A 24,120-nucleotide genomic window follows, 5' to 3' on the forward strand; every position below is an offset into this window, starting at 1 on the left:
GCACTGATGTATATTGCTTTTATACTGACACAAGTGTACCTGGGCTACCGCTGTGAAGTGCTGCTGCTGTTTGAATTATGGAAAGTGAAAATTCTCATAGTTAAACCACTTATATCAGTGTATATATGCTTAACAAAAAAGTAGTCTCAATATGTATGGTAAATGTCCTTTTCACTCTCCCATGAGAGAACTTTATTTCTCCTCTTCTCTATTGATTTCTTCAAAAGATCTTCAAATTTCAGGCCATTTGTCTTTATCAGTGTGCTCTGCAAAGAGTTCTTTCCTGAAATGGACTCAAGTTGTATTAGTCAGTAACATGCTAGATACTGTCATTTAAGTAACACACATATTTAATAACATTTTAGGAGGAAATGGCTTATTTAGAGCCTTATTGCCAAAATTTTAAGATACTTGCATTATTTAACCTTACAAATAGAACAGACTTGGAGGTGTGATTTCTCCTGAAATATTTTTAACTGGTCAAAATGAATAGTTAAAAATTAATTGTAATTGTATGGAGGGGTCAGGGGAGAGGTTCCTTTACTTGCTAACATTGTAGCGTTATTCTGCGTTCTTTGTAAACACCATTTTTAACTTTCTGGAAGCAAGCGTAGGATGTATATGCTGATTTACTTTGACATCGTTAAAAAAAATAATCTTACACTGGTTTAAAAAACAAAGCATCCACAATTGCACTATCTAGTGATTAAAAGAGATCCTTGGACAGCGGATCTGAGAACACATACCTTGTGTGAATGCTTTTAACGAAAAGAAAGAAGGTGTTTTCCATGTAATACTTTATTTCATAATTTGATGTCTATGCAGTAATTAACACAATGCTATCTTTGCACTGCAGATGAGTAGGTTTGTGTCTGGGGGATGTGCCATTGGATAGAATGCTGGGCCTGACCAAATCCTGGCAAGGCAGATCACACCTGGAAATAGGTTATCTAGGGTGAAGTCTTACAGCTGTTAACTCATTTCAGTGTCTGAGACCAGAAAACCCAAGCAAGACAGTTCACAATTTATAGCCACAGAACTACTGTGAAATTTATAAATATGCCCTGAATGATAGGAGACTGGGAAGACGAAGGAGTGAGTACTAGTTCATGGTGGGTTTGAAAGACGTGCTACTGTAAAAACAACTCTTTTTATTTAAAAAAAAAAAAAAAAAAGTTTGTAAATCTCACAAATGCCGAGGAAACTATAAAATATATTTATTTGCTTTTTCTAGATTTCCTTGTCTAGTATTGTGTTTTCTTGGTTTGGGCTTTTTTTTTTTTTTTTGCTGTTTATTGCACATACTTTCTCCCTCTTTTTACAGCACAAAAAAAATAGTCATAAGAATAGGATCCAATTACATAATGAAGGTTTAATCATAAAATAGTTTATGCACAAATTTCAGCTAAGTGCACAAAGTAAGGCTGAAATAAGAATTACTGTTTTTTCAGTACAGTTACCTTAAGTCATCATTAATAATAGTTGCCTAGAAGTATTATAGGGTAGTTATCTAGTTTTTGGTTTTGTTTTATTTTTGTGTGGTTTTTAGTCTAAAGATAAAAGAAAGGTGTTTATATTTAAAATAGAAGTTTAGGCATTTGAATTGTATGGAAAAACTTATTAGTAGTACACAAATATTTATTTGAGGTTCAATCTCAAAAATAATTAGAGATTTAGGAGAAAAATAATTTTACAATTACATTTTTTAGATGTGTATCATAGAAAGTACTCATTTAGCCTACTAATAATTTCCTGGGCTTTAGTTCTTTAAATTAAGCAGATTTATTTTCCTCTGCCAGTTGTTTGATGCCTGAATAACCAAGCTGATTTATCTATGTAAAGCACTAAACACAAGGAGAATGCATGTAGTTTCAAGAGAGGGTATATTTGCCTACAGCTTGCATCATGCAGTTTGTATGTCATACTTACTTTTTTTCTCCTATTCATTACAGAAACATATACAAGTATACATAACGATTTCTTTTTGCAGATTAACAGCAAGAAGAAAGAATCAGCATGGGAGATGACAAAAAGTTTGTACGATGCATGGTCAGGATGGCTGGTAGTCACACTAACTGGTTTGGCATCAGGTAAATTAAAAAACGGAGGTTATATTTCTTACCTTTGTCAGCAAGTATAGTTACTGTCCTTTCCATTTGTGCATTATTCACCAACCTGGGTAAGAGCTGGTTCAGACTACTACTGTAATGCCATGAGGGAAGGGAAAGGTTGATTATCTTGATTTACAGGCTTTATGTTTTTGCGGGCAGGGTTTACTTATCAAACAGAAACCAAAATCCTCACTGAATGTGTAGTGAGAGTTATTGAACTTCCACCTACGTTATTAATGTTCTTTAATCCTGTGATTGAGATTGGTGTTTTCCCTTTCTGTGAAATTCTGCTTTTTTCCTGTAGGATTTCTGGTGAAAGAGTATTCACTGATTGTGCTAGATGGTTTTTCTGCTGTGAATTTGGGTTTTGTTTGTTGGCCTCTACTTCAACTCTGTCTTTTCTTTTTAATGTATTTTAGGATGAGTTTTACAGCCAAAACTGTCTGAGAGTTTGTCACCCCACTGTCACGCAGTGCTGCTTTCTTTCAGCATAGTTTGGAGTGACCAAAATGTTCAAGAGTGAGAAGGCACAAACTTGGTGCCCAGTTTTCCCAAAAAAAGTATTTTGAACAGAGATCTTAGATTTAATGCTAGGAAAATCGGATTCATTGCAGAGTATGGCTATGCCTGTTAAAAAGGCATAGTAACTGTATAATTACTACTTAGATATATACATAATCACTTTCACAAACTGCATATAAATTAATATATACGCAAAGTTTGTAGCATGTTTATATACCTCTGAATGTACAAACTGGGAGTATATAATTACTGGAAATTGCTTGTGATAATTTGGGTGGGGACGTGCAGTGTTGTGTTTCCACCCCCCAAGCTGCTATGGATGTTAAAATTGCTTCACTGTGTTTCTCAGCAACAAAGCAAGCAAATTCTGGCCATGAACATTCCTAGGTTTTTCCGTTTCAGTTGCTTTCTGTTGTATGTGTCTCCTGAATCTTCAATGGTATGACCTTGATTTCAGTCATGGGGAGATCTTATGTTTATGTATTTTAATTAATTTAAATAATTTAAATTTTGTTCTACTGAGATACCGCCTTTGACTTTGACTTTGGTTGGCCCAGGATCTCAAACTGAGCGTCTGTCAAGATTAGTAAATATAAATTAGTGAATCGGAGGTAATTCTGTACTACCAACTTACACAAGTAAATGGTGGCGGTCTCTAGATAGCTATTTCTAGTAGTGATTAATACTCTAAAAATAGTTAATTATAACTAATTAACAGTTGTACATTTTCACAAAAATACTGACTTTAGAAGCAGTTTTTCAGTATACTGCTACCATGAAAAGCTATTTTGCTTTTGTAAAATAGAGGGTTTTTTTAAAGATTTTTTTTTTTAAATCCTTTGAAGCAATTTCGTAAGTAATGCTTATTTTTTGAGGGCTCTTCAGCAATTTCTCCATGTAGGTACAGTACAGAATCCCTCTTAAGATTTGAGTTTGTGAAGTGCTTAGTGTCCATACTGTTTCTTACCTGCAGTAGGAATTTTAAATGCTCACCATGTTACAGAATTAAGTCATTTTGTATACGGATTGATTACATGAATGTCATCAGGGTTTATTTGGCGTTTTATTTATGTTGCTCTAAAACTGTTGTTGGCAAGGTAAGAATTATTTTCTCCGTATGTGCTATTCTGTACAAAACATAGAATAGTTCATGAGCTCTCTGAGGCATGGCAAGGTAGTTTTGTCAGAAGGTCTATTATCTTTTTCATCACAAAAATGTGTCAGTCCAATTTTGACTCTAAAAGCCTTAGTTTCAACGGACTGTTGGAAATTGTGCTAAAGGAAAAAAGGGGGGAAAAAAAAGATGCATTTAACTTGGGAAATATGCAAGGTAGTATATTCTTCAGCAAATACTGATTGTACCGTATTGCAAATAGGATATATTCCTGGAAATCAGTAATACTTTAAATGTCTGTTTCTTTAGGTTTTCTGTAATTTCAATTTACGTGAATAAATACCAGCACATTTTTTAGTTGCATGTGTTATTCCTCTTTACCAGAATATTAATACAAAACTGTTTCTGCAACAGGGGCACTGGCGGGATTAATTGACATTGCTGCTGACTGGATGACTGACTTAAAGGAAGGCATTTGCCTTAGTGCTTTGTGGTTTAACCACGAACAGTGTTGTTGGGGTTCAAATGAGACCACATTTGAAGAGAGAGATAAATGTCCACAGTGGAAAACATGGGCAGAACTAATAATTGGGCAAGCAGAAGTAAGTATATACCCATTCTTTGACGATCTTGCTCAACAGCTGGACTGAACATGGAAAAAAAATAATGATCTTAAGGTTAGGGTACTAAACACAGATTTGGGTTGTGTTGTCTGCTCCATTTCTCAGGATTTGAATTGGTTAATAGGTTATACTGTAATAAATGTGCATTTCATGCACTGCAAGGGGGCTTGGAGTGTTGCAGGTATAAAGAAGTTATAAGAGTATAGAACTGTTAATAACAGGACAATTTCTATTCTTGATCATAGCTACATATAAAAGAATAAAAATGAAATCTGTGGTGTTCTCCAATAAATAAGAATAGATTGATTTTATTTTTTCTACTACGAAATTTTTTAAATAAAAAAGGTTTACTCAGTATTCAGTAGATTTTAGCAGCTAGTAGCTGTTAAAAATAATACCTGTGTTGTGTTCTATTTTTTCATTTTAAGATGAAGTGTTAGAACATTTTCTACCTTGTATAACCCAGTCTATGCTGATGTGCAGGTGTTGTGACTTTATGCTTTTCAAACAAAACTTTCTTTCTTGGCTTGGTAATAATTACTGTCCTTCAAAACGTGTGCATAAGTGTACTTGCAGCAAGAGTACTTCTGGGTTATTTTAAGTAGTGATTTTGCTCCTAAATAGAATTTATATTCTGAATTTTTTCTTTGGTTTTTGCTTTTAGGGTCCAGGTTCATATATAATGAACTACATAATGTACATTTTCTGGGCTTTGAGCTTTGCCTTCTTAGCAGTTTCTCTGGTGAAGGTATTTGCTCCCTATGCCTGCGGCTCGGGGATACCTGAGGTGAGGTCTAACTCATGTATACATTGTAGATGTTTCATATTAATGTGAAAATTCCTGCTGCCTTACAGGGTCAGGGGAAGGCAAGAGGGTGCACCCTTTGACTTTCATGAAATGCATTAATACAAGTATTCAAACTGAAATAATGTAATTGTGTGCATTTGTTGCTGAGAAAAATGCCCCAAATTTCAGAGAATCTCCTGATTTGTAGATTTTGCTGCACACTTCTGGCTGGACTACTTTTTAAGGAAGCATTTGTCTTAAGAGTGTAGACTTCTGCAGAGTGATTTCCAACCTGCCCCTAATCCCCACCCTCCCTATGGTGATAAGAAGGCGGGTGTTCGTTGACAGAATACGGGTCCTTTGATACAGCAATTGATCTTATGTTGCACTGGCTTTAATCGCCTTAACTAACACAAACCATCAGACAGTCACAAAGTAAAATGTGTACTTTCCTCAAAAACTCACTGTTTTTACAATTGCTGTCTGCTGCTATACACAGAATGGGAGGGAAAAACCCCCAAGTCGAAGTCTGGTCAGTCTCACTTCTCCAGTCATTCTGTAAATATTTCTTTGCTGTGTGTATTGTAGAAGTTGAAGGACAGAGCCAGATCCTGCCTCTGAATAAGCCTGGAGTAGTTCTGTGCCATTATTCCAGAAGAGATTTCATCCTAAATTAGTTGCCAAATTTAGCTAACCTTTACTTTCTAGACACAGCTGCCCAGTGTTTTGTGTACATCCTATTTATAGACTTGTTGTCCTTTCCTATGATAACTATATTATTTCCTATATATGGGCATATTTTCCAGGCTAATAATATGACACTGTTGAGCAAAGTAATACCTTAGGTAAGTGGCACATCTTTTCTAGTGGAAAAAGGCTGATCTTTCCCATTTTTATGTCAAGGAATGTACTGCTAATTTTTTATGTAGACATGGTAAAACATACGGAGAAAACAGACGTGTAAAATTAGTGCAAATATGATATTGCTACAGTGGATGACCTTGAGTATAGTTTTTGCAGGTTCATTTTTCCTTTGGGAGTTTTCTGACTTTCACTTGATAATTTACATCATAAACCAATGAGTGCAGTCTCAGAAGCTACTGCAGATTAATTATCTACTAAATGTCATTGATAATGTTGTTGTATGTTATTGCCCAGTGGTTTAGAGTAAGTTGCAAATGGAAAGCCTCTAGCAACCAAATAGACTCAGTGCAGCAATCTAAACAATACACGCTTTAAAGTGTGATAAAATTAGTCATTTGATAAGGATATTTTTTAAGTTATGCAGCTAAAATTATAAAATTATTTTCTGAGAAAAGCTGAATACTATAACGGATAATATTTTTTCTTTCTTCCAGATAAAAACTATTTTGAGTGGCTTCATCATTAGAGGTTACTTGGGGAAGTGGACTTTGATGATAAAAACAATTACTCTGGTCTTGGCTGTCGCATCGGGTTTGAGTTTAGGAAAAGAGGGCCCCTTGGTACATGTTGCCTGCTGCTGTGGGAATATTTTTTCCTACCTCTTTCCAAAGTACAGCACAAATGAAGCTAAAAAAAGAGAGGTAGGTTCTTGTAAAAGCATTTCTAGAATGTACTGAATAGCCACGCATTTACACTCTTCTGTTTAAAAGATGGTATTTGTTCTCTCGGACAGTGTTTAGCCTTGGATTATCAATAGTCATTTATTGTGTTAATAACAATGTATTATCCCTAGCATTCTCCAAAGCAAATTGTTTCCATGTCAGAGTAAGTTTGCATTTCTCCCACCTCAGAGACCATTTGATTTTACTTAAATTCTTTCTCTTCTTGACTCTACTTGTTGGTAATTGAGAAGTGTCTTCAGTTGTGAAGATAGCAGAGGACTTTTGAACCTGTGAGCAATGTATTCCTGGAAAAGGGTTGATGACAGCAGTGTTTCTGCTCTACTCAGTTTGTTGTTGTTAGTGAGACTGTGGTGAGTTAGCCTTGGTGCCCACCAAGCTGCTCTCTCACCCCTCCTCCTCAGCAAGAGAGCAGGAGAAAATAAGATGAAAAGCTCGTAAGTCAAGATAAGGACAGGGAGATCGCTCACCAGTTACCATCACAGGCAAAAGACTAGACTTGAGCAAGATTACTTTATTGCCAATTAATAACAGACTAGGATAGTGAGAAATAAAAACAACTAAAACTACCTTGCCCCCACTCTCCCTCCTTCCCAGGCTCAACTTCACTCCTCGTTCTTCTATCCCAAAGCGGCACCAGGGGATGGGGAATGGGGGCTGCAGTCAGTTTGTAATGCTTTGTCTCCACCGCTCCTTCTTCCTCGTGCTCTTCCCATGCACCAGTGTGGGGTCCCACCCATGGGAGACAGGCCTTCTCAAGCTCCTTCAGCATGGGTTCTTTCCCCAGGGTGCAGTCCTTCAGGAACAGACTGCCCCAGCCTGGATTCCCCACAGGCTTTCACAGTTTCCTGCCAGAAAAGCTGCTCCTATTTGGGCTCCTCTCGGCAGGCCACGGCTCCTGCCAGGAGCCTGCTCTGGTGTGGGCTTTCCATGGGCTGTAGCTATCTTCAGGGCACATCTACCTGCTTTGGCTTGGGGTCCGCTGCAGGGTGGAGATCTGCTCTGCCATGGTCCTCCATGGGCTACAGGGGAACAACTTGCATCACTACGGCCTTCTACACAGGCTGCAGGTCAACCTGTGCTCTGGTGCCTGGAGCACCTCCTCCCTGTCCTTCTTCACTGACCTTGGTGTCTGCAGGGCTGTTCCTCTCACATTTTTCTCACTCCTCTCTCTCACAGCTGCTGTGCACTGTTTTTTGCCCTTTCTTAAGTATCTTATCATAGAGGCACCACCAGCATCACTGACGGGCTCAGCTTTGGGCGGTGGCGGGTCCCTTTTGGATCCAGCTGGAACTGGCTCTGTTGGATGTGGGGGCAGCCTCTGGTGTCTTCTCACAGAAGCTACCCCAGCAGCCCCCCCCCGCTACCAAAACCTTGTCACGTAAACCCAATAGAGGGAGCCATGCTAATGAAAGCAATTATAGTCAGAGAGTAGCAAGTTCTAACATTCTTATTAATTCAATAAAATTTTCATATTGTAAAATAAAAAAGGTGTTGTCCCAGCTGTGCTTCAGCTCTCAGGCTTAACTTCTATACTTCTAGAAGGAGACTGCAGAACATGGGAAATTTGGGTTCACTTCCTATTTCAAAGCTGTGTATTCTTAAATCATTTAGCTTACCTGTGGTTTAGCTGCTTATTTCACAATAAGGTAATAATTCTTCCACAGGTGCGTAAGGGTTACTACTTGGGGATCAGGTAGGAAGGAAGGAATTCCTGCAAGGAATTTGTCCCATATTGTTATAATTACCATGCACTGTAACCATCCCCATATATTGAACATAATTCATCCATGATACTGTAGGACCAACTGCTGCTTTGGTTCCTCTTATGCTCGCCCTTAATCTCAGTTCACCTCGGATCATTTTGCAAGTTTTTGCTTGAAGACTACTGAGCACAAATCTTCAGGACTGATACAAAAGTTACATAGTCTGTCATCAATTTATGTCCCTTGAATAATATTTGTGATTTATGGGCTTCGCCGCTGCACACATCTAGAAGAGAAGAGAATATTTCAGTTGGAAGGGACCTACAATGATCATAGAGTCCAACTGCTTTGCGAATTTGGGGCTGACCAAAAGTTAAAGCATGTTTTTTAAGGGCATTGTCCAAATGCCTCTTAAACATTGACATGCTTGAGGCATCAACAGCCTCTCTAGGAAGTCTGTTCCAGTGTTTGGCCACCCCCTCTATAAATAAATGCTTCCTAATGTCCAATCTAAACCTTCCCTGGCATAGCTTTGAACCATTCCCATGCGTCCTATTACTGGATACCAGGTAGAAGAGATCAGCACCTCCCGCTCCACTTCCCCTCCTCAGGAAGGTTTAGCAAGGAATGAGGTCACCCCTCAGCCTCCTTTTCTCCAAACTAGATAAGCCCAAAGACCTTAGCCGCTCCTCATAGGACATGCCTTCCAGCCTTGTTGCGTTCCTCTGGATGCTTTCAAGTACCTTCACATCCTTCATAACTTGTGGGGCCCAGAACTGCACACAGTACTCAAGGTGAGGCCATGCCACCGCTGAATACAGCGGTATAATCACCTCTTTTGAGCGGCTGACTATGCTGTGTTTGATGAACCCCCATGATGCAGTTTGCCGCCTTGGCTGCCAGGGCACCCTGCTGACTCATACTGAGCCTGCTGTCAACCAGCACCCCCAGGTCCCTTTCTGCAGGGCTGCTCTCCAGCCACTCTTCTCCCAGTTTATACTTGTGCCCAGTGTTGCTCCATCCTAGGTGCAGAATCCGGCATTTCAACTTGTTAAAATTTATCCCGTTAATCATTGCCCAATAGCTCCAGTCTATCTAGATCCCTCTGCAAGGCCTCCTGTCCCTCAGGAAAGTCAACAGCACCTCCCAGTTTGGTGTCATCAGCAAACCTGCTAATGGTGCATTCAACTCCTGCATCCTGAACGTTGATAAATACATTGAACAGAACTGGCCCTAGAATTGAACCCTGAGGAACACCGCTGGTGACCAGTCACCAACCAGATGAAGACCCATTCACCAAATCACAGAATCACAGAATGATAGGGGCTGGAAGGGACCTCTCGAGATCATCTAGTCCAACCCCGCTGCCAGAGCAGGTACACCTGGAGCAGGCTGCACAGGATGCCATCCAGGCGGGTTTTGAATGTTTCCGGAGGCGGAGGCTCCACAGCCTCTCTGGGCAGCCTGTTCCAGTGCTCTGCCACCCTCAAAGTAAAGAAGTTCCTCCTCATGTTTAGGTGGAACTTCCTACGTTCAGGTTTGTGTCCATTACCTCTTGTCCTGTCACTGGGCACCACTGAAAAAAGACTGTTCTCATCCCCCTGGCACCCTCCCTTTAAGTATTCATAAGCATTGATAAAATCCCCCCTCGGTCTTCTCCCGACTAGAAAGACCCAAGTTCTTCAGCCTTTCCTCATGAGAAAGATGTCCCCTAATCATCTTTGTAGCCCTTTGCTATACCCTCTCCAGCAGTTCCTTGTCTTTCTTGAATTGGGGAGCCCAGAACTGGACACAATACTCCAGATGCAGCCTCACCAGGGCAGAGTAGAGGTGGAACATAACCTCCCTCGACCTGCTGGCCACACTCTTCTTGATGCACCCCAGGATGCCACTGGCCTTCTTGGCCACCAGGGCACATTGCTGGCTCATGGTCATCCTGTTGTCCACCAGGACTCCTAGGTCCCTTTCACTACAACCCTTTGAGCCATTCAGCCAGTTCTTCACCCGGCACACTCTGAACCCAGTCATCCTGCAGTTGGTCAACTTGTCCAGAAGAATGCTGTGAGGGACTAAAGCCTTACTAAAATCCAGAAAAACTGCATCCACCACCTTCCCTTCATCCACTACGCAGGTGACCTTATCATAGAGGAATATCGGATTAGTTAAACAGGACTTTCCCTTTGTGAACCTGTGTTGACTGGGCCTGATGATTGCATTATTCTTTAAATGCCTTTCAATAGCACCCGGTATAATCTTCTCTATGTTTTTTCCAGGAACTGAGGTTAGGCTATGTGTAGTTCCTGGGGCTTCTCTTGCGTCCTTCTTGTAAATTGGAATAACATTGGCTAGTGTCCAGTCAGCAGGGACCCCCTCAGACTCCCAAGACCTTTGGCAGATGATCGAGAGGGGTCCTATCATAACATCTGCTAGCTCCTTCAGTACTTTGGGATGAATCCCATCAGGCCCCACGGACTTGTGAACATTCAGCTGATGCAGCCGGTCCCTTACAATTTCAATGTCTACAAATGGAAAGTCACTGTTCCCACACTTGTGGTCCTCCGACTCAGAGGACCAGGCAGCCCAAGGTCTATCAGAATTATTAAAGACTGAGGCAAAAAATACATTGAATGCCTCCACTTTTTCCTCATGCCTATTAGTCAGATGACCGTCTTCAACAAGTATTGGTCCAATGTTTTCTTGAGACCTCCTCTTGCTAGTAACACACTTGAAAAAGCCCTTCTTGTTATCTGACATGACACTGGCTGGTTTCAACTCTAATTGAGCTTTGGTCTTGTGTGTCTTCTCCGTCCATATAGGTACCACAGCTCTGTAATCTTCCTGCAAAGCCTGACTTTGCTTCCAGAGATCATACAATTTCTCTTCCCTCTTGAACTCCGCAAGGAGTTCCCTGTTTAGCCAAGCTGGTCTTCTGCCTCGCTTGCTTTACTTATGACACAGTGGAATCTCCTGCTTGAGCATAGAGAAAGCTTGCTACAATTTCGTGAAAATGAGATATCAGCAGTTTCATACTGAAGCATAGACTCCTTTGGGTGCTTCACTGGGGAGCAGTGTCCTTGGCTGTGTCATGGCTAGTAGCTGGTTGGTGGCTGCTGTGGCCACTGGCCGCATCTTACAAGCATTCTGATACACTTACGTGATGCTTTTCTGTTAGCAGGTCTGTGTGTCCTTGATAGAAACATAAAAGACAGATCACTGTAATGAGATTCTGTACTTCATGTTTAACGCGTATCACAGACAGCAAAAAACCCCTCTCGCCATTGTTCTTTTCCAGGTGTTGTCAGCTGCTTCAGCAGCAGGAGTATCTGTAGCCTTTGGTGCCCCAATTGGTGGAGTCCTTTTTAGCCTGGAGGAGGTATGTCAAGAGATGGCACTGAAGGATAGATATCAAGAAATATATATCTTTTAGCATGAAAAATCTCTGATTCCTTTAAGCTGCGGAGTCCTTCCTAAGAAGGAAATTATTTTTGGACCCACATTTCAAAGTCAAGAGTCCTGTTACTGGCAAACTCCTAAAGACATTTTTTCTTTTTATTTGGATGAATGTCAGCTCTGCTTTATTCTCAGTTACGTTTTTCTGGAGAACGGCTGAGTCAGTTAATAATTACGGTTTATATACAGATAGAGATACAGCAGTTTTTCACTCTAGGAGTGTATCTGAAAAAAGAAAGCCTGGTTATTTTTTTTCTTTTAATCTTGAAAGAGGTTTTAGAAACCTATTTGTCAGTTTTGTGAAGGAAGTTTTTCAACGTTACTTTTCTTCATAACAAGTTTCAGACACTAAACACAGTTGAATAAGTTAATTATGAAAAAGGCAAATATGCTATAAAACTGACCTCTAAGGCAACAAAACTGTCTTCTCCAAGAAATGTTTTGTTTTAAATTAGTTTTCATTAGTTGTTTTCAAACTAAATAAGAATATTATTTAGAACATTAGGATTTCTAAAGAAATATAAAAATTTCTGAAATTGTAAAAGGAAGCAAAATACTTTTTCATGTAATAATTTTGCTGTATCATTAGGGTATTTTGAGGAACTCCTTTGTTGCCAAAAGAATTCCAAAAAAGCTCTGAAGAAAACTATCTTGAAATTCAAATCAGGCTGTCTGGGGCTTAAGTATGAAATTGCATGTTCTGTTTTGGGGATTTTTTTTAACATTTTAATCATGCTTCATAAAAATAACGCATCTGCCAGAAACCTTTCCGTGTAGGTTGAATGGAGATAAAACAGCATTAGCAGGAAATTTGAGAGAGCAGCTAGTACGCAGTCTGGTTTTTAGGAATGATAGGTGCTTAGAAACAGAGAAGCTTTTAAACATAAATTACTACGCATTATTTCCTAACAATCTGAAAAAAGTAGTGATTTCGATACTGCGTTAGTCCTGACTCTAAAATTGATATAAGTATTAATTGTTGTAGAGCTTTATAAAAATGTAGTCTGTGCTGGAGCAGCAGTGCTTGAAGGAATAGGAGTAATAATGTAAGAGTACTTTGTTTTAGCATATACCATGGGAGCGGCAGTACTGTAACACATGCATAAAACAGTCTTAGCAGTATTTTTAATGGAACCAGTAATAATTCCCTTGTATTGTCTTTTGCAGGTCAGTTACTATTTCCCACTGAAGACTTTATGGAGATCATTTTTTGCTGCGTTAGTAGCTGCATTTGTTCTAAGGTCCATCAATCCTTTTGGTAATAGCCGCCTAGTTCTTTTTTATGTGGAATATCACACTCCTTGGTACCTTTTTGAACTGCTTCCTTTTATTCTTCTGGGAGTATTTGGTGGGCTCTGGGGAGCATTTTTCATCCGAGCAAACATCGCATGGTGTCGTCGACGCAAATCTACAAAATTTGGGAAGTATCCTGTCCTGGAAGTTATTATTGTTGCAGCAATAACAGCTGTCATTGCATTTCCTAATCCATATACAAGGCTAAACACCAGTGAGCTTATTAAAGAGCTCTTCACAGACTGTGGGCCGTTAGAATCCTCCTCCCTTTGTGACTACAGAAATGATATGAACGCGAGCAAAATAGTAGATGATATTCCTGACCGTCCAGCAGGCACTGGAGTCTATTCAGCTATATGGCAGTTGTGTTTAGCACTCATATTTAAAATAATCATGACAGTCTTCACTTTTGGTATCAAGGTAAGCGCGAATGCAGTGGCTGCATTCTGCTGTCATTATTTAATTATTGCCTTTCTCATTTTCCATCTCTCTAAGCTAGCAGCTTTGTTTATAGAACTTTTTTTCATGTGTAGTTCTTTTTTAAAAAAGGTCTTTTTACTGTTGATTAATAAGCAAGTCTTGTGGAAAACAATGTTAAGTTTAATTAAATTCAAAGTAGTCCTCTGTTCAGCTGAACAGAAATGTGCTAAATTTAATAGGGGATGGTAACTGTGTGGATGGATGGCTGTTTGTATGGGCCCGCATCAGAAATAAGGATGATTCTAAAATTTCCAAGAGCTAAGTTCAGCTGAGTTCAAACATAACTACTCAGGTTCCCTAGTCCTGTTACACGGAAGAGGACAAGACTGTACCTCTTAAACAGCTTGTAGGGTTTTTTTTTTAATCCTCTCTCCCAATTTAGCGCATAAATGCCATTACTGCAGACTGTCAAAGGGGGCCATTGATAATTTATTTCCTGAAATTTCCAGTATTGTATGTCATGACTAGAAAGCAAGCTTTGTTCATGTGACTGTAATGAGAATTTCTTCTCTATTACAAAGCAGCATAATTTTTGTCTTTCCTGGTCATTTTGTAAATCTGGTTTGGAGCTCTCTTCAGCTTCTCTCCAACCTGTGGCTGTTTTCTGAATGACGTATAACTGTCATGCCTTCATCATTTTCTGTCTTGTCAGGCTCCCTTCATAGTTTTTTGCAACCACATCATTATCAAATGCGTCTTAACACAAACGTATTGTAGAATGTTCACTAAGCGGGATTTGTGTTTAAACTGGGTTTAACTTCTCAGTCTACATTGCTCTTGCATGTGACTTCATGCATAAGAAAACACTTACTTAGTGTGAGGGCGGTTGAACACTGGAATAGTTTGTCCAGAGAACTTGTGGAGTCTCCGTCCTTGGAGATACTCAAAACCTGACTGGATGCAATCCTGGGCAAGCTGCTGTAGTTGACCCTGCTTGAGCAGAGGTGTTGCACTAGACAGTGTGGAGTGGTCATGTCCAACCTCAACCATTCTGTCATGAGAAAACAATATTGTTTTGTGTTTCTCATGTGTTGATATTTTAGAAGATGTTGCAGTCTGTTGTTTGAAGTTATTTCCCGTATATTGGTTGATGGGTAAGAGAAATGTGTTGTGTATGTTTTAAATACTAGTCTTCCATAGGTCAGAATTCAGGCATTATCCTATGACATGACCATTCCAATGTGTTGTATTTACTTTCTGTATTTCACTTACAACTAGGGCTCTGCCCTTCTAAGCATTATAACATTCCTTACCGTTCATGCAGTCGTGGGCATCTACCTTTTTATCATGGGATTGCCACCATGGGATTCCCGCCGCTCTTACTGCCAGGAACAAGGATCACCAGGAAGCTGATAGGGCAGTGGTTTGAGGGGTTTGGTTTTGTTTATTTGTTGGGGGGGTGGGGGTGGGTGTTGTTGTTTTTTGGTTTTGTTTTCTTTCAGGCTTTTGTATGTATACTGTACTGCTTATTATCAGTAGACTCATTTCTGTGTCTAAATGCTGATGATAAACAATTGAGGTGGGATTACAGCTTTGCCTCTGAACCTGACTGGTGTGCAGCTGCGCTACCGAAGAAAGTTGCACCTGTATCCTGATTCCTTGTTTCAAAGGTGATACATGTGCCACAGAACAAATGATTTCCTCTCTGGTATAACTTGAGTTAGGCTGGCGTGCTCTGGAGAAGAAAGCTGAGACAAGGTGGAACCTAACTTTTTTTCCTTGTTCCTTCTCAGTGAAGGTTTCTCTCCTCTTTGTGACTTGTGATTCAGAGGCTTATGCAAACGAATGCAGCTGGAAAATCATAATTACAATTAGACTTGTAACCATTATCCATATGTGATGGAAAGAAGAGAAGGAGCTAGATGCATAAAAAGGTTATGTTAACAAAGGACCAGAAAAAATTTGGATGTAATTCCCATGTGGAGACTGAATTTCAGTGGCATACTGCTGTAGCAGACTGCAATCTGAGGCAGTTTCAAAGATTTATTCAATTACTTTTGTATCTGAAATGTTATTTTTTCAGGGTGCTATTGAACTGTTCAGCAAGAAGGAATTTCATTCAGGAAAAAAAAGATAGATTTTAACAGTTGGAACAGGGTTTACACACATGATTGATTGTGGGAAACAACAGTAGTGGTATAAATGCATAATTTGGGTACTACGGTAAAATGACAACATTGAATAGTTACCTCTAGCAACACTGAAATATTGGGTAATTCAGGATGGGAATGAAGGCTTATTAAATTTTTGCCCCAAACCTATGCTGCTGGCTTTCAAACACAAAGTTTGCTACGTTTGTTTGTCCTTGGTTTGTCTATTAGAAATAATCTTTGCAACCATAAATACTGGCGATATAATAATAACAGATTCTGAAATACAATTCTGCACCAGCTATTGGATTCTGTGGCAAAATTTATAGTTTGGAATTGCACAATACTTACATTTCACAGCTGTACAGTGGAAAAAAAAATCAAATTATGTGTCCTGTTATACCAGGAGTGCATTTTTTTAATGAAGTTATTTTGACAAGATGGGTTTAGGTCCATTTAGACAAAACAGTGAAAACTACTACTTATTTGTAGTCGGATCTGTAACTGAGTCACAGCAGAAAATACTTTGATCCTAACAACTGCTGTGTGGAGAAGCAGCGCACATTTCCAGTTTAATGAGACATTTAGACACCAGTATGTTTCTTGGAAAGAAGATTAGCTTCCGAAGGAGGAGAAAAGATACACAGCAGCAGTTTCTCAGATGAACCCTCACTCCTTATGAAGCTGCTGATAAAAGCAAGACTCATAATCATATTTTACCAAGCTATGTTGGTGTGACAAGGCTGTGTGGCCTTTTCAGGTTTTAGTTAATAACAGAAAAACAGTTTAAATAACTAAGATTACAGTAGGAACTTTTTTTTACAGTAATGTGTTACCTACTTTTTGCAACGGGAGTTGTCCTGCCTTTTTCTCTCTTAGTGTATTTAGCATTCTATATACACTCCTTTGTATGGGAAACTGCAATATAATAAGCAAAGCCTCTTTCAAAAATCATCTGTTTAATTGGCCGTCTAATTTATAGCAGTATTAGGAAGCGGTTTGGGAAGGCAGTCCTATGTGCAAAGCTTGTTTAGTAAGTGAGTGTTAACTCAGAGGAACATGAAGTGAGAAAGGAGATGGGAAATCATAAGGAAGACTTTTCAGTACTCGTAACACAGCTCAGATTGGACACACACGTGGGAAGAATTGTGCTGTTGGCACTGAGAGTCTGTTTTGTGGTGCTGTATTGGTGATAGACTTGCTCTTAAATACAGTAGAATATAAATAAGTGTGCTCATAAAATGGATTCGGCTAACCAGGTTGATCAGAGGTATGAATAGCATTGTGTTAAGTTTCACTAACCTTGCAATGTCAATTTACATGGTTTTAACATGACAATTTGAGCATTTGCATCTCTTTTTGGGAAAAAAAAAAAAAAGATTACTTGCAAAATTATGCATCAGGTATGTTCTCATCAGCATGACAGCAGGTTTTCTGGTTTTGTTGCAGGTTCCCTCTGGGTTGTTCATCCCTAGTATGGCAATCGGAGCAATAGCAGGAAGGATTGTAGGAATTGCGGTGGAGCAGCTGGCTTACTACCATCACGACTGGTTCATTTTCAAGGAGTGGTGTGAAGTTGGAGCTGACTGTATTACACCTGGTCTTTATGCCATGGTTGGTGCTGCTGCATGCTTAGGTAACTAAAATATAACAAAGTAAATAAGTATCTGATTTATTGTATGTTTCAAAAATAATGATTAAAACTGAAGGGAGATAGAAACCTGCGTTTTGGAACACCTTTTTATGTGGATTTCTCTCTCTTCAGCGTACTACATTCACATCTCTACACAAGACTGTCAGATCCTTGTGACTGAGGAATAATGTGAAATTTAATTGACTATATGATGAGAAAAAGAAGAATTTAAATAGGAGTGTTTGCTTTCTCTTTTTGGCATCAAGAGGTGTCATTACTACATCAGTCAGAAAAATCTGTTTCTTGAATGTATAAAGTAGAGGATTTGCAGAGTCAAGTACTGTTGAAATTATTACAAGGAGGTGATGTGATGAGCTGCCACGTCTACATGAATTGCAAAAAATGTACTTGAAATTCATAATCCAAACAAAACTTTCAGAAGTGTCTTATGATTTGGGGAATCCAGCTTGAGGTATTTTTAACAAGTCTGATACACAAACTGTTGAAAAGCAGCTTCATGGAGAGAGGCTTAAGTTGGGCACCTAAACTAGGAGAGGCTTTTTGAAGGCCTTGTCTTGTCCTAGCTTACCACTTTATTGCCTTAGAAATTAAGCTTAAAAGCTATTAGTGCAGATTCTGCGAAAAGTAGAAAAAAGTTTTCTTAAGGAAAAGCGCATTTGAATGATCAAATAAGCTAGTGGTACCGATTTAGTTTTTAGAGAGATTGTTTTGGTTTTTAATAGTTCATCTTGAATCACTTCTGAATGCATTGAAAGAAATACTATATTCTTTTATTGAATGAAGATATAGCATCAGAAACCTTGGCAGAAAAAACATTTTGAATACTAACAAAAGAGAAATATAACACCTGTCTTCTCCCATTGTCCAAGAAAGAGATTTCTTTTCATCAGCTCAGAATTGTCTTAAGCTTTTATGATTCAGCAACAACATTAAATTCCTAATTCTTTGGACAATATAGGTGTTGAACTGCCACCTGTGACTTCCCTGCATTAGTTTCATTCTTTTTCCAAATTTTTGTCTTACTGGATTTCCTTGCATTTCACAGTATTTTTAACCTAGGTGTGGTGTGGAGAAATACAGAGTTTGATTCTTAGTTTACATGAAATAACTGCACGTATTTTTCAAATCCCTTTATTCTCTCACTTTCTAGAAATTTTCCCTCAAGCTGTCTTTTTTTACTTCTGAAAGTTTTGAGTTCATTTTTCCTGTCTGCTTCTGTTTGTATTACACAGAATGATGTTTGTCAGATTACCTTTAATGGCACAGTCACGTTTGCAGTTCTCAACAGGAAGGCAGGAAATTCTAAATTCGTTGTTATCTGATACTAGAATGTTACTGGCTACCATTTTTCTTGCAGGTGGTGTGACAAGGATGACTGTGTCCCTGGTAGTTATTGTCTTTGAGCTAACAGGAGGGCTGGAATATATTGTGCCCCTAATGGCTGCAGTGATGACCAGTAAGTGGGTAGGAGATGCCTTTGGTAGGGAAGGCATCTACGAGGCACACATCCGACTGAACGGATATCCTTTCTTGGATGCAAAGGAAGAATTTACTCACACGACACTGGCTGCTGATGTTATGAGACCTCGAAGAAGCGACCCGCCTTTAGCAGTTCTGACACAGGATAATATGACAGTCGAAGACATAGAAAACTTGATCAACGAAACCAGCTATAATGGTTTTCCTGTTATTATGTCAAAAGAATCGCAGAGACTGGTGGGCTTTGCTCTAAGAAGAGATTTAACTATTGCAATAGGTAATTATCTTCCAGTATTGCATGATTATATATGCCGATTTAAATGATTCTATAGCTTGCAACAGAATTTACTCTGTGTTTCTAGACTTATTTCAGGTTCAGATACCTCGCACAGGCTGGCTATTCCTTTATTGAAGTATATGATTATCTTCACTAGCAGGCTCTGAAATGGAGAAAACGTTAGTCTCTGTCTCTGTCATAAAAACAAAAGTTGTCATAATGAAGTAGGCCCAAACATCATCTAATTGGTATTTGTGTTTGTTTTGAGACTTTTGCTAGTATCTCTTGTCCTCAAGTGACGCTACATTAACATTCTTCAAAATGGAGTAATTCTTATTTCAGAAGAGCAGGATTCTGTGAGAATTACTCTCCAAGTAATTTTTAAATTTAAATTTAAATGTATCTCGCATTTCTCTCTGACAGTATGTTGTTGACTGTTGTTGCAACAGTTGTAACAACTAAGACTGTATTATGGAGAGATAAGCAAAATATTAATTATTTTAGGTTTCTGTTTTTCAATTTGTTTGTGTAATGGGAAATTTGGCCCTGGGCACAGGAGCACACAAGCCCTGTTCGGGCCCTCTCTCGCTGGGTGAGTATTATAACTTGTGTGACAGCAGTGCTTTGTGCACTGGCAAGAAAAAATTTCTGGGTTTTGAGGATGTTATCATAACCAAAGGAAAAAAAAAATTCATTGTTATGTAATAAATTGTTACAAAACTGTAACATTGGGTGCATGAAATCAAAGGTGGAAGTTGCATCTTAAACTACTTTTTCTTTCTTAATTCATAAGATTGTACATGGAGAAGTATCTCTAACAAAGACACTTAAGAAAGAGACACAAAAGTCTCCTGAAACTTGAAAAAAATAGTTTTGTGAACACAACACTATTTACATCAGTAAAACTTTTGCCTGTGGTCCTAATACTGTGTATACTATGGTATTACACTATGTTGGACGTATAGGAATGTCCAAAACTTGGAAATTATTATAGATATCAGATTGGTTTCAGTTCGCATTTACTTAAGAGTAAATGGGGGAAGAGCATAACATTCTTCCAATAATGCACTTCCACAGGTAAGATTTATTTCAGCTGCTGGTTGCAGGTTGCTTAGTCTTGGATTTTGGCTGGCTTAAGAGAGTCATTGTGTGAAATAGTCCAGGGTACAGGGGGTGATGCTGTTGTCACTAAGGTGATAAAGACATGAAAAGGAAGAGGATCCAGTTCACAAAAAGCTACGTAAATTAATTATAAATGAGACGTCAACATTTTCAGTGTGGTCAGAAATGAGTTCTTTGGTTTCAAACCAACAGTAATTCCACCTGTTGGAATCGTGACAGGGGAACTGTCAATTTGAGATTGCCTTTCCGCTTGACAGTTTCTTCAGCAGCCGCCTATGTGCTTCCTGCCTGTTATTTTTTTTAAGTCTTTCCACCCCTTTATAGTAAATAAAAGCTATTTATTGGAGTGAGAAGGGTAGTAGCTGAATAACAGCTAAGCTGTATGGTAGATGGCTTTTGTGATTTCCGCACAAGCGCGTCTTAGGGATAAAGGAGTGGCTATGGAAACACATCAAAATAGCATTTATTAGACTGTCAGCATGTAGAGAAGAGCATCGGAGTCTGGTAGTGTTGATTGATCTGTCTGTTTGCACTGAATTATCTTGTTCCAAGAATGTAAATTCTTCCTCCTCTGCCGTTTTCCCCCTCCCCTCTTTTTCTTAAAGAAAGCGCTAGAAAGAAGCAGGAGGGGATTGTTGGCAGTTCCAGGGTCTGTTTTGCCCAGCATACCCCATCGCTTCCAGCCGAAAGCCCTCGACCTTTGAAGCTTAGAAGCATACTTGATATGAGCCCTTTCACCGTGACAGACCACACACCAATGGAAATAGTGGTGGATATTTTCCGGAAGCTGGGTCTGAGGCAGTGCCTTGTTACACACAACGGGTGAGTAAAGTGGCGGCGATGCTGCTCATCTTGTTAGATACAGGAATCTTCACTTCCAGGAATCAGAGTATTTGAACCAGGATATATTCCAGGATTCATGGTATTTGACCCCATAAGTTTGGTACTGCAACTGAGGACCCAAACTGTTTGTTAAGAAGCTGCTGTGCTGTGGCAGTTCTCTTAAATTCTTACTCCTCCCTTGTATTCCAAGCAAGCAATCAGGTTATTTCAGGCATTTTAAGACGTTCTGTTAAAAATTAGCTCTCATTCAGCGAGTTTTATGTGTGCAACTTGCACGTGGAGGAGATGCAACTCGTCTAGCAGAAACTTAGTCTTGTGTGGTGCACAGTCTGTGTTTCCTCGTTCTTATATATGTATGTTCTGGCAATGTGCAACCTCCCAGCTATTGAACATCTACAAATATCTGGGTTCATAAAAAGTAAGGGAGCAAATGATCCAGTCAATATCTCCTCTCCTGGAGTTTAGTGATGGCGATTACCACCAAGCTCTTGGTTTTGGAATACTAACAACTAAGTAACTGCTACTAGTTCTCAATCTGCAACTTTTGTTTCTACACTTCAAAATATTTCAAGAAAGTAATTTTAAGATTTGGAATGTTTGTGAATGAGACTACAGGCAATTGTCATGTGATTACCCACTAAATAAATCAGCCCTAGGCACGGAGACATAAATGTTCATTATAATTGCCTCTTATCTAAACTATTCCTTTTTTTTACATGATCTTTTTCTATGTAGCTGTTCCTTTAACATTCTGCTTTCCTGTATCTCTTGCGTTAAGCACTTGACACACAACATTGCAGCTCCTACCATAGTATCTTGCTTTCTCTTTAGCATGTCTTTTAAGGCACCTGGGGAGTGAAACATTGTCTGCTAATCCCCTTTATTTAGGATCAGTGTCCATGGGACAAAACCCAAGAAACCTGAAATATGGGCGGGACTTTCTTTGTTTTGCTGTGGGCTAAAGAACTGCTGCTATAAGTGGCAAATATTTAAATACCGCATTGCTTTCCAAGTTTACTTTTCCAGATGTATTTTAAAACAGATTCGTTTTAAATGTTCTGCTTTTTTGTTTTTCCTTCAATGCATCCCTGTTTTGAACAGCGAGTAGATGTTTTCGGAAGCATAAATTATTTTAAAAACCTTTCTCTGATGGGGAAAGGACGTCATGATCTGACACTTAGAAGTCAGTGCAGGCATGCAGTTATTCTTGTTTTGGGGAGGGAAATTTGAATTGATAAAACTTCAATGAAGAATATTTACTATGATGGTTTTTTCTTAGTTTCTGTTGGGGTTGAGTGCTCAAACATTGACATCGATGTTAAAATCGATTCTAAAGACAGCTTCATTGTGCAAAGCTATGTCACACCGTACTATAAATTTTTAACTATTTTATGATAAAGTAGCAGCAAGTATGGATGGCTTTAGTAATTCACTGTTTTCAGACATTCATATTTGTTGTGCTACTTCAGTTTACAAACTTGTGATATTCCACTGTCCATTACAACAAGGTCAGACAGTAAATACTAGTCCTAGTGGTATTTAGCCATGGCATATAGCCGTGTGGACATCAAGGACTAATCTATAATTTGGCAAACTTCCTGCAAATTGAATATACCCACATAAAGACACACATCAATTTATTGGTTCCAATCCAGATTGGAATAGAAATTGGTGTTGATGACAAACATGGAGGTACATAAAGACTGAACCTCACTTTTCCTAATTTGTACCAGAATATCCATTCCAAGGAGTTGCTCTTGAGTAGTTACTCCCTACCATCATGAGTGAGACATTTGTCTGAATTGGTCTGTTTCTACGGACACCAGATGACCCTGCATTATAGTGCAGCTTCACCCCTCGACTGCTATGACTTTACACAGTTATTACTTTGTTCATCTGCTGTGGCTTGTTAAAATGTGAATCATTTATCTGTGTTATGTGTGAGGAGAAATAACTATTAAACAAAGGAAATAAAATAGATCTTAGTTTCAGTGCCTCTAAAACCTGAAGAGATATGAATTTGGGGAGAAGGGATGAAGTATGCTTCCCTGACGTGTACTTGATATAAGAAAGATACTGCTCTGGGGTGGTTGAAGATCCAATTGTGTTCAGCATTTTGGGAGAAAAAGAAAAAAGACAATGTCTGGGGAAGGGTACTGACTTTCAAATCATTTTTCATTTAATTATCTCATTAGCTTTCCTGCAACCATTCTTTTTGCCTTTTTTTTTTTTTTTTTTAGTTTTGCTCTGCTCTAATCCTTTTTCATTATGATTAGAACTTTTTTTTATTTGATTTCACACACAGTTATTAGCATAACATGATCTGTTTCAGGATTGTCTTGGGGATCATCACAAAGAAGAACATATTAGAGCATCTCGAGCAACTAAAGCAGCACGTCGAACCCTTGGTGATTAGATATATCAGATCTCATAATTAGACACATTAGAAGTCAGGAAGCATGAAACTTGTGAACTGTTCAGGGCTTTTATGACATCGGCTAAACAATGAAATCATCTTGTGCTAAAAATTTGTATTAAACCATAAATCAATATGTGCAAAATCCTTTTGTAGAAATTAAGCTGTTAATACGGACGTACTGTTAGTCACAACATTAAAGGAAAGTAACCAATAGACTTTCTGATCTTTTTGTTCCTGAGATCACATAGATCCATCTAGTTGATGTGCTCCTTTCCCGGGTGGGAAAGCACGCAGCTAGGAATACTTTTTCCCTGCCTAATGCAAATTAAGATTTTCTTATATGCCAATTTCTGTTTCTGATCTTGACAGCTTTAAATAGCTGTTAAATAGCAAAGTAAGTGTCACGTCTTTTAAGAAGCAAAACTAAGCATGTTTTTAATGTATCGCAGCATTAGCTCTTCCCTGTAATCCCCCTTTATCGACATGATTTTTAAAAAGTGCTCTTCTTTTTAGTAAAGTCCTGTGATTTTATGTAAAGTCCTGTGA

General features: G+C 38.8%; 1 protein-coding gene across 4 annotated transcripts in view; it reads left to right on the plus strand.

The window, feature by feature from the left end:
• The window catches only part of CLCN3 (chloride channel, voltage-sensitive 3), a 54,797-nt gene that overhangs the window by 28,736 nt on the left and 1,941 nt on the right, over positions 1–24,120 (plus strand). For 2 of the 4 annotated variants that reach the window (XM_009893738.1, XM_009893739.1), the window contains exons 3-11: positions 1,991–2,090; positions 4,162–4,349; positions 5,035–5,157; positions 6,516–6,722; positions 11,760–11,840; positions 13,085–13,630; positions 17,230–17,416; positions 18,792–19,190; positions 20,918–21,134. In XM_009893738.1, the coding sequence (XP_009892040.1) occupies positions 1,991–2,090; positions 4,162–4,349; positions 5,035–5,157; positions 6,516–6,722; positions 11,760–11,840; positions 13,085–13,630; positions 17,230–17,416; positions 18,792–19,190; positions 20,918–21,134 (2,048 nt within the window). Of the gene's footprint in view, positions 1–1,990; positions 2,091–4,161; positions 4,350–5,034; positions 5,158–6,515; positions 6,723–11,759; positions 11,841–13,084; positions 13,631–17,229; positions 17,417–18,791; positions 19,191–20,917; positions 21,135–23,487; positions 23,564–24,120 lie in introns of all 4 variants that reach the window. The other 2 variants (XM_009893737.1, XM_009893740.1) reach the window with 2 other exon arrangements.

Source organism: Charadrius vociferus, unplaced genomic scaffold, assembly GCF_000708025.1.
Source record: "Charadrius vociferus isolate BGI_N301 unplaced genomic scaffold, ASM70802v2 scaffold59, whole genome shotgun sequence".
NCBI classification, from domain to species: domain Eukaryota; kingdom Metazoa; phylum Chordata; class Aves; order Charadriiformes; family Charadriidae; genus Charadrius; species Charadrius vociferus.